At 37.2% G+C, this 11,410-nt stretch overlaps 1 protein-coding gene across 1 annotated transcript in view; it reads right to left on the bottom strand.

Annotated features, from left to right (window-relative positions):
* Positions 1-3,185: 3,185 nt before the first annotated feature.
* Positions 3,186-11,410, bottom strand: part of LOC101425427 (ectonucleotide pyrophosphatase/phosphodiesterase family member 3) — a 45,075-nt gene continuing 36,850 nt past the window's right edge. Inside the window, 5 exon segments of the mRNA XM_012521623.3 lie at positions 3,186-3,382; positions 9,866-9,960; positions 9,963-10,021; positions 10,778-10,851; positions 10,853-10,914. Of these exon segments, the coding sequence (XP_012377077.2) occupies positions 3,212-3,382; positions 9,866-9,960; positions 9,963-10,021; positions 10,778-10,851; positions 10,853-10,914 (461 nt within the window). The 3' untranslated portion in view covers positions 3,186-3,211.

Here is an 11,410-nt window from a genome sequence, read left to right as displayed (position 1 = left end):
GGACACAGAGAACAGACAACTGGGGGTTAGGGGGAAGGGGAGAGAAATAAATAAAAATAAATCTTAAAAAAAATAAAAATAAAACAATAACACAAGCTCAAGAGGAAAGGGGATTGGATCTAAGACTCATTGGAGTTCTGAGGTTTGGAACACCTTAAAAAAAATGGTCCCCAAGCTGCCAGTCAGAGCCTCACCAAGGAGGGGATGCTCTGCCTGGGACAGTTTTTCCAACAGTCCTTTCCAACTGATTACTTTCTTTTATGATTGCTCAATTGTTATAATTATTTGATATAGCCTGAAACTCATTTAACTGAATAAAGCTGCCTTTGCATAGCATTTAGAGTTTCTGCCTCTTTCTTAGCAGAAAAATGCATTTACCCACTTGTAGGAATTTTCCCATAAGTTACACCTCCAACAAGTTACACCTCAAAGTGATGCATACTCATTAAATTACTTAGGAGATTTATTAAATAAATTATGATGCAGGCATACAATGGAGTACAATACAGTAATAAAACAGAAGGAGGAAAAATTGGTATGGAATGATTCCCATGATCTTTTAAGCTAAAAAACTGTGCAAAAAGGACCACATAATATGTTTCCTTTAAAAGAGGGAAATTGTATACATATGTATACTATTATTCAAAATATAAGCAGGAATGATATACTAGATGGATGAGCTTGGTGGTCTTCAGAAGGTGGATGGAAAAGGAATGAAAGGGGTTGGGGAGAGAGAACACTCTCTGACTGTTCTTTTTCATCTAATTTTGACTTTAGGAATCATGTAACTATTTTACATTTAAAAGATTAAATCGGGAAGCAGATTTGGCTCAACTGACATAGCGTCTGCCTACCACAGGGGAGGCCCAGGGTTCAAATCCAGGGCCTCCTGACTCATGTGGTGAGCTGGCCCATGCACAGTGCCAATGTGCACAAGGAGTGCCCTGCCATGCAGGGGTGTCTCCTGTGTAGGGGAGCCCCACATTCAAGGAGTACTCCCTGTAAGGAGAGCCACCCCGTGCAAAAAAAGTGCAACCTGCCCAGGAGTGGCACTGCACACATGGAGAGCTGACGCAGCAAGATGATGCAACAAAAAGAGACACAAATTCCCAGTGCCGCTGACAAGAATACAAGCTGACACAGAAGAACACACAGTGAATGGCCACGGAGAGCAGACAACTGGGGTGGGGGGAGGGGGGGAGAAAAATTTAAAAAATAAATAAATCTTTAGAAAAAATAAAAAAGAGAAGATTAAATCAGCAAGGCTCAGAGAACACCCTAAATGTAATACAAACAGAAACAAATGGACCCCTCTATGTTCCAAATGAATAACTATACTGACAGGAGAGAAAAGCTAATCCAAGTAACATTTGCACACAGTATCTTGACTATAAATTCTCAGTCTGGAAACACAAAAAACTGCAAACATTTCCTGAATAATACTTAATAGCTTTGTTTCTCTCAGTGGCATTTGTTAGCAATTCCAAACCTACTTTATTGTCTTATAGAACTGAGCAAATGAGTAATTATATTGGTGATGTTAGAAACTCACTTTCTCACTGTTGGAGAAAGAAGATACAATTATAAAATGGGGAACGCTTAGGAAGAACCATATAATACTGGATGTTAACTGATGGTTTTTTATACATGTAATTATAAATATAATTATAGAAATAAGATATGCAGAAATGGTAATGTAAGTACAAATCCTAACCTATCTGTTGACTGAAATGGACAAGATACAACAGTACTCTACAAACAGTTATAATACGTAACTCCCACTAACTGCAACCAGGTCTTCTTAAAGAATTGGCTGATTTCAGAGTTGGGGCAAGGAAAGTAAAAAATGAGCCTGGAGATTTTTTTTTTTTTTTAGTATCAGAAAGTTAAGGTAGTGTTCAAAAAATAATGGGATATGGCCATAGGACACAGGAGCCAACCTAAAGGCATTCCTACAGGCCAAATATGGGACAATTGGAGTATCAAAATATTGATTTGAATGGATTTTAATCCAGTAGGGGGGCAGAATCCATGAGTATATAATAATTAACTAGTATATAAGCAAACAAGTAAATAAGAAGACAATTCTTTCTCTTACAGAATGCTAAAAAAATGTAGAATGAGTGATGGAGTTTTGAAAAGTCACCATTTTGCAACCATTATAGTAAAAATTAAATCGGGGAAGAATTTTTAATAAATATTAAAGTCAGTGGGTAAAAATTTTATGAAAAACTGTATTTATAGGGTCTCAAAATATCTCCCCACAAATTACAAAGGGAAAAATACTATAGAGGAAATGCCTAGTTGACGTTGACTTAACCAAGTGATCAAAGCTGGCATCACGAATAATGGGACAAAAAATTATCATGTGCTTCCAGATGTGGTTCACTGAGAATCCAATAACTAATATAATATTCTAGCCAAAAATACAGAGCCTGAATCTAATCATAAAGATATGCCACCTAAGACAAATCCAGTGGGGATGGGCAGTCTACAAAATTAATGACCTACTCTTCAAAAATGGCCAGGTGATTTGGGAAAGACTGAGGAACTCTTTGTATGATACCAAAGAGAAAACAAAACAAATTTTAATGCAATGAATAATTCTCTTTTAGATTCTGGATTAGAAAATATTATAAAGGACATTATTGAGACTATTAGAAAAAATGGAATTAGGTCTGTAGATTAGATAATAGTATTGTATCAAGGTTAAATTTCCTGAGTGGTTGTGTAAGTTAATGTCCTAGATCTTAGGTAATACATATTGAGGGTGGAAGGCCTGGACTACAATGTATCCTCAAAAATCAGAAAAAAATGTAATATATAAGAAAATTTAATAATTGGTGAAACTGGGTGAATGTTATGTAAGACCAGTGTGTGTGCTAGTTGACCCACAGGGGTAGCCCCAAAAGTCCACCTGACTAAGCAGCAATGGCCACCCTCCTGTAAACCTGCAGGTACAAATCTCCTGGCTTCTGTGTTTAGCAGCGACCCAGGAAGATGCGGCCAAAGATGATGTGCCCCTGGAATGTGGAATTTCTGCACCAGTACAAAGAAAGAAATAGAGCTATATATTGAATTAAGGGCTATTTTTAAATGAATGAAATAATGGATTCTTAAAGAGTTAAATAAAAACAGAAAACTTTATTAAATTTATTTTACTCAACATACAAAATCACCCAGATTTGCCAAATTTGTTTAATGCATTAAATTAAATAAGGATTTCAAATGTAGGTAAATATGCCTTCAGTTGCAAAATCTCAGATACAGGCTGTTCTTTGTCCTGATAAAAGTCAAGCCCAGTAAGAAGTTCCACATCGCAAACCCGGGCAATATGTGCATTAAATCTTTCTTCAATTTAAAGAGCTTCTTGTTTACTTTCCTGAAAAAATGAAATGCAAGACTGTTTTCCACAGGGCACGATTTTTCATTATCAGAGAGTTCTTTCATTACTTAGAAGTTGTCCCTTTTTTCTGTGATTTTTATTGCCTTGCATCTTAATTTGATAGAGCTAAGTTTTTTGTTTATTAAAATAAAATGATAAAAATATAAAGTGTAATATAACCCAGACCATTGCAAAGTCATAAAGTTCAGTCATTTTTGTATTTACTTCAGATATGTATTTCTTAAAGAAATAAAATATTAGAGATAAATTCCAAGTCCCAAGGTTCCTCTGCTCAAAGCTAACCATTTCTACAAATTAGAGTTTATCCAGTCTGATCTTGTAAACTTTTACTGCACATCAATATACAGTATTAAGTTTTATTTCATAGTTTGCAAATTTACATTAGTGATACTATTAGTATCTCCAATTTTTTTCTTTTCCCTCCAATTGTTTTTTATTCAGTATTACATTTGTGATTTATCCAGTTTCATATCTAGATCCAAGTAATTTGTGTTTAGCTGTGATTTTGTGATATTCCCTCTCACTAAAGGCAATGCAGTTTATTTTTTAATTGCCATTTTGACAGGATATTTTCTATACATATTATAAATAATACCCCAATGAATAATTTGGTCCTTGCCTCCCATGATCAATTGTATGGCTTTCTACAATATAGAAATGGAATTGCTGGATCAGAGAGTATAAGCAATATAACTTTACCAAATATTAGCCTAGTACTCCAGAGTGTTTATGCAAAGTTGCTCCTCCATACACACTGGAGAATAATTCCCATCCCCCTACTCCCACCCTATATCCTTATCAAACGCACGGGTGTGTTAGAAAGAAAGCTGTACCTGTAAGAAAACAAAAGCTTACCTAATTGTGGAGGAGAAAACAATTTTACTAACGATCTTGCACAGACATGCCCACGACATGGATAAAATGGCCCAGGCGCCAAACAGCAAGAAACATGGACATTTATATGCTAAACCTAACATGCAGGCCCTCCCCTGTTCCCCATTGATTGGGTACTTCAGGGGTTACAGCCTATCCAAATCGTCTATCTAAGTTACCCAGTTCCTGCTCTCAGTCCCCGCTCCGGCGCCCTCTACACTCTGGCGGGCTGGGTGGGCTCTGTGCTGCTTTCACTCCTGGCCACTTTTCAAATTTGGCCCTGCTTTCACTATTGCCCCCGCCCCCAGCACTCACCATTTCCCCTTCTCGTTTTGGCCCTGCCCCTGCTTCTCACCATTACCCCCACCCCCCCATTTTGGTGCCACTTTTCAAATTCCTGGCACCCCAAAGCCACTAGAACCCCTCTCCCTCCCTCCTAAAGTGGCAAAGCTGTCTCCAGCTTCCCCTTTGTGAAAACTAAACTTAACCCTTTCCTACAGGTGTGAAATAGTTTTATCCCTGTTCAAATTTTATTACTTTGAGAATTATTACCTATTAATAAAGTTGAATTTAAATTTATTATTCAGCATCTTTTTAGATATTTTGTGGCCATTTGAATTTTAACATATTTTTCACTATATAAAAGATAGTTCAATAATTTATGAGCTTCTCTGACATTATTAATTTTGATTTTCATATGACATTGCTAATCTTCAATTTAACAAGATAAAAAACGTAAAGTTTGTTTTATTAAGTATTAAGTTGAGTATTCTTTACTAAGTCTCATTTTACTTTAGTACCACAGCTTACTTGTTTTTTAATACAGGCTTAAAATAGGCAGCCACTATTTGAGCTGGAGGAAGTATAAAAGAAGTTACTTTTGGTTCTAAACCACTGAAGTATTTCTCTCCCTGGGATACAAGATACAAAATAATTTTTTTATAAGTGCAGAGTGCAAATCTGAGTTTATATTGCAAATGGGAATCAAATTCAGTCTTTCCCCCCTGCCTTTATTATTTCACATTTCAGCAGCTTAAAATATTTTTGATATCTTTTTTCATAAAATTTTCTGTCACTTTGCTTCTATGATTTTTCTCTACTGCCTTATTTGGAATCTGGTTTGAATTGAATCATGTCCTCACAAAGACATATTCAAGCCCTAATCCCCAGTCTTGTGGATTTGAAACCATTCGTAAACAGGTCTCCAAAGATCCTATTAAAATAAGTCCACACGGAATCAGTGTAGGTCTTAACCACTATGACTGAAGTCCTTCCACCCAAAGTAAATTAGAAGAGTCAGCAGGAGACAGGAGACGGTAGGAGACAGAGACATCCATGGCCATGTGACCGAGACAGAGATCGAGCCACAGAATGATGGCAAGTCACTATCAGGCCCCTCCAGGTTAGTGAAAGTGTGACTCTTCCAACACCTTGTCCTGGACTTCTAGCCTCCACAACAATGAGAAAATAAAATCCTGTTTCACCTGATCAGTCTGGGGTACCTTTTTTTTTCTTTTCAATTTCTTTTTTTTATTGAAGTATAGCAGCTCTGGCAAACTAAGACAGTATCCATTCAACTAAATGTTTACTGAACACTTCACATGCTACCCTCTTTTAAAATTGCAATTAAATGACCATCAAGTACAACTATACCTACATAAAGGCGGTAAACTATTTAACACCACGTAGGTCGTGGGCAACATCCAATCTGAGTAGAAGCCAGCTATAGACAGCTCCTCTACTGCACTAGTATATCCCAGTAGAGTATTAGTCCTATCTTTACAGAGTTTTACTGAGCTATATTTTAATATGTTTTGATAAAATATATATAGTTGTTCTGTTACATACATGTTGTTATATCCCCAAAATACAACTCACTTTCTTCGTTTTTTGTGTGACATTATCAGTTTAAATACTTTCCCCCCTAACCACTTACTTATTCTCTCTACTTAACCATTGGCAGCATGGATATTGCTGCTTCCACTAATGAAACTACTTTATCTAGGACGACCCAAATCAGAGAGTTATCCTTAGAATTTTAATTTAATTATCACACCAGGCTCTTCCAAAGCTTCCTCCTTTGCCTTCTATAACTCTATGAGCTTTTTACGTGTTTGATGTTTGAAAATGTTTGAAACATTTTCTGTTTCCTTAACTCACTCTATTCTCCACCCTGGAGTATATACAACTCCCTGAACTTGATCTTGGGAGCTCTTCTCTCACCTTTCTCTCCTTCAACAATTTTATTCACTTCCAAATTGATAGATGCCATTCTGATGGCCCATCTGAGTTCCAAACCTGCATTTTCTAATACCCAATGAGTGATTTATAATAATGATAGCCATTCATGCTATAGTCTGACTTCTCTGACATGAATTTAACTGCAGGAAAGTTGGGGGTAGGGGCACAAAAGGAAAAGTAAGGGGAGAAGAAGCAGAAGAAGGAAAAAATATATAAAAAGGAAATAAACAATCTAGAGCCCTAGATTGAGTGTGAAGTAGAATTTATCAGCCATTCCTACAACTGATTTCAATTCCCTCAATCCTAGTGCTGGTGGAAAAATTGACTGGTGTAGACTTAAGGACAAATTTGTGTATTTACTATGCTTTTTTGGTGATTTGATTATAGGGTATTGTACCCATGTACAATTTCATTTTATGCACTGACTTTAGAATGTAATATCATCATCATATAAGATGTGACTCCTCTGTAATGTCCACCTTTGCTCACTGTATACTGGGAACTCTGCTTAGGGTTTTATAGAGATTAACTAATTTAATTCCCAGAAAAACTTTATGAATCAAGGTAATTTTTTTTTCCTTTTTTTTTTATTGACTTTGTAATAATATTACATCAAAAATATATATGTGAGGTCCCATTCAACCCCGCTCCCCCACCCCCCCGCTAATTTTTATTATACTACTTAGATTTAATAGTTAAGTAACTTATCTGAAGAAGTCAAGTAAAAACTGAACCCAGGATGTCCGGCTCCAAAACCCTAGCATTTAAGTTGGCCTCTATACTGCATATCATTTCTCCTAAATATCCTACTAGTCTCTCAAACTGAAGACCAAAAACAAAGTCATCCTTCCCCAAACATTTGATTGCCCTATATATTTGCTGGCCAGTCACACCTAAATTTTCAGTCATCTTTGACTCCCTCTCATCCATCCTCCCCCATATCTGATTGATAACCACATCTTGTTACCCTCACAATCTCTCTTGTAGTCCTGGCATGGTTTATGTTTGCTCTATACTCATAACATAATGTCTCATAATTATCTGTGTATATGTCATGTCCTTATTACTATACTAAAAACTCCTCAAAATCTTGGATGATGTTTAGTATATTAGTGATAATACCTATTCAATAGATATAATGCCCTGTTAATTTTGGGGGGGATCATTGCCACTTTGGATGATCAGGGGAAGACTTCATGCTATCTGTACTTTATCTTGTAGTGTAGGTGTAATTTTTAGTAGATGGAAAAGGAAGGCATTCTAGAGGAGTGAAGAAAGAGAACAAAGCTGTTGAGGTAGGAGATTTCAAGATATGTTAAAGTAATTTCAAGGACTCTCTTTAGCCTGAAACATGGAACTGCAAGGGACAAAGAGTGGGGAATACCATCTATAGGCTGGGCATTTTCTTTTCTAGGGGAGAGGGGTAGGAGAGTTAGAAAATTTTTAAAAAATTTAAATTTAAAACAAGTAAATTGGTAATGATGTACAGCGGTGAAGGGGAGGAGGACAGGAGACAGGAAATAGCTACTTAAAGGAAAGCTACTTAGGAGACGTATTTAATACTCCTGAGAGAAGGTGGTAAGAGACTAGATCTGGTACAGTAAACAGTTTCCCATTTGCACACCAGTTCTCGTGAATCCATAATGCCTATTTAGAAACTCTGTGATGAAGAGCTATTTAGTCCTGTGTCAGCAGTGGAGAGTATCACTTTTTAAGTTATCAATGTCTGTCACTGGAAGAGGAAGTGCAGAGTGCTGATTTGCCCTTGGCAACTAATTAAGGTGCTGGCAGGAAGGGACTCAATTCAACAACCTCTCCTTTTAGCTTGTTCTTTGGAAACTCTTCTTCCTCACTCTAGGCCTGTGATCCACTGCTCAGCCTCTAACCTTCCACCTCCATCTTTAGGCACTGAAAGACCATCCAAACACTCCAGTTCAAATCCTATATTTGAGACCCAGCAAAACGTCATCTTTCCTATGAGGATTTATTTCTACTTGGGAAAAAATAGCAGTTTATCAGTCCCTCTCATGTGTCACTTACCTCCTCCTTACATGTTACTAGACTTCTAAGTGCTAGACTAAGGATCCCTTTTAATAAAACTCAGGTTTGGTTTATCTATGCACCTCTCACAGTACTTAGTATGGTGAAAGCATCAATCCAAATTTGTGACATCTCTTATTTTTTTAATTCTTAAAATAATACCTTTGTTATTGACTGACCCATTTCTATGCCAATATCTCATTGTGTATCAAAGTTGTATATGGGGAGGCAGATGTGGCTCAAGCAATTGGGTTCCTTTCTACCACATGAGAGGTCCAGGTTTCAATTCCTGGGGCCTCCTGGTGAAGGCAAGCTGGCCAGCATGGCGGGATGGCTCATGCGGAGTGCTGGCCCTCACAGCGAGCTGACACGGCAAGACGACATAACAAAAAGAGACATAGAGAAGAGACAATAAGAGATGCAGCAGACCAGGGAGCTGAGGTGGCACAAGAGACTGAGCACCTCTCTCCCATGCCAGAAGGTCAGTACCCAGTGCCTTCTAAAGAGAAGACAGACACAGAAGAAAGCACAGCAAATGGACACAGAGAGCAGACAATGAGGAGGAGGGATAAATAAATAAAATTTTTTTTAAAAGTTGTTAAAAAAAAAAAGTTGTATATGAACACCTTGAGGGCAAGGACCATGATTTCCTCCTAAGTAGTCTAAAAGTTTCTTAATGGTTACTCAATATATTTATTGAATGACTTCAGTTAAACCTAATTAACAGGATAGTTTTTTTCTATGAAGTACATATATGTAATTTGAAGTAACTATTTACATATAATGCACCTTCATCCAAAAATAATTTTAGTTGGCCTAATACATGTTAAAAAAGGGTAAGCCACTCAAATTAACTTATTTTGCAACTGTACATATGTATCCATAATTACTCTCAGACCCTAATGTTTCAAGTTAATGGAATTTTTATTTACATATTCATTCAGCAAACACTAATTGAGTGTCAGTTTTGAGACAGAACCTTAAGGTTTGTGCCCAGAATAAAAAGATTAATAAGATACCATTCACTCCTTAATTAATGATTATGAATAAGATATATCTTATTGGAATACATAAGATTTGCATATATAGACAGGCTCAAGCATGCATACACATGCTTAAATTGATTTTCATTAAATAGAGATAAGTGATGCAAGGAAAAACTCTAAAATGCAATTATTTTTAGCACAACTCTACCCATGAAACAACTTTAAAAATTTATTTCAGCCAGAGCCACATTTGTGAAAGCCCAGAGGAGCTCAAAGTCATCATTTCCCAGGCTGCAGGGACTGTCCACAGCACACTCACAGGACAGCTCTCCACGTTGGTAGGTGGGTGAGGGATGATAAAGGGCAGGACGTCCAACCAACCAGGGCAGGCACTGGGGGTGTGGTTCTTGTTTTACAACTGGTCAGCACCCCAAAGTAGTGTGTTGGGATGGGAACACGGGTGTTTGTGATGTATCTAAAAATATAATTGGGGAAGCGGACTTGGTCCAGTGGTTAGGGCGACCGTCTACCACATGGGAGGTCCGTGGTTCAAACCCCGGGCCTCCTTAACCTGTGTGCAGCTGCCCCATGTGCAGTGCTGATGCGTGCAAGGAGTGCCCTGCCATGCAGGGGTGCCCCCCGCGTAGGGGAGCCCCACGCACAAGGAGTGTGCCCCGTAAGGAGAGCTGCCCAGCATGAAAGAAAGTGCAGCTGCTCCAGAAATGACACCACACACACGGAGAGCTGACACAACAAGATGACACAACAAGATGAAACACAGATTCCCGTGCTGCTGACAACAACAGAAGCGGACAAAGAAGAACACACAGCAGATAGACACAGAGAACAGACAATGGGGGTGAGGGGAGGGAGGAAAGGGGAGAGAAATAAAAAATAAATAAATAAATCTTTTTAAAAATAAATAAATAAATAAAAATATAATTGAAAAGATTTGTTATTCTACTTTTGCTTCTAAAAATGATCGACATCTTTATATACATTATTTATTTATATACATATATATTTAAAGACATGCGAAGCTACAAATACAGTGAAAGAAGAGTAATATTTTTATTTAGATTAGATCAAAGATAGGCAATAATAATACCTGTATGTGAATGTACAATGTAACATTTAGAATTCTCACCTTCTATTTAAAATATTGGGGTTTTCCCACTGTGATATCATATTGCTAAATCAAACAAAGTCCATTTGATTTCATAGTACTTGCTCTTTAATTTCATCTGGAGTGTCAAAATGGCCATCACAATTGTAATCAAATATTGATCCACTAATCACTAATCACATTTGCTACATTTCTTTCCATGGCATGTTTTATAAGAACACTGTGAAAGTAATCCCACATTTCTAAAAATAAAAGAATAAGATGTTAAAAATGTCTCCCTGTATTGCACATGGAGATATTTTATATTACAGACAGGAACATTTTAAATAGTTAATATCAAATTCTACTTCAGTAATCAGCAGTGATGAGGAGACTATAAAATTTGATAGAACATTCCATTCAACAAAAATAAACAGCCACTGTGACAACAGCTTCTTTTCTTGTTGCTGTAGGGTTTTTTTGTTGTTGTTGCTGTTTGTTTGTTTATTTTGAGGTACTGGGGGCCAGGGATTGAACCTGAGAACTTGTATGTGGGAAGCTGGCACTAAACCACTGAGACACATCAGCTCCCTGAGTTGGTTTTCTCGTTTGTTTGCTTGTTGTTTGTTATTTTGTTTTTAGGAGGCACTGGAACCAAACCTGGGATCTCCCATATGGGAAGCAGGTGCTCAATCACCTGAGCTATATCTGGTCCTCTGTAGTCTTGAAATGAAACTTGAATATGTCTCGGGATTTCTC

The sequence above is a fragment of the Dasypus novemcinctus genome, chromosome 11 (genome assembly GCF_030445035.2).
Source record: "Dasypus novemcinctus isolate mDasNov1 chromosome 11, mDasNov1.1.hap2, whole genome shotgun sequence".
Lineage (NCBI taxonomy): Eukaryota > Metazoa > Chordata > Mammalia > Cingulata > Dasypodidae > Dasypus > Dasypus novemcinctus.
The sequence above is the reverse complement of the archived record's forward strand: the minus strand, read 5'-3'. Positions and strand labels throughout refer to the sequence as shown.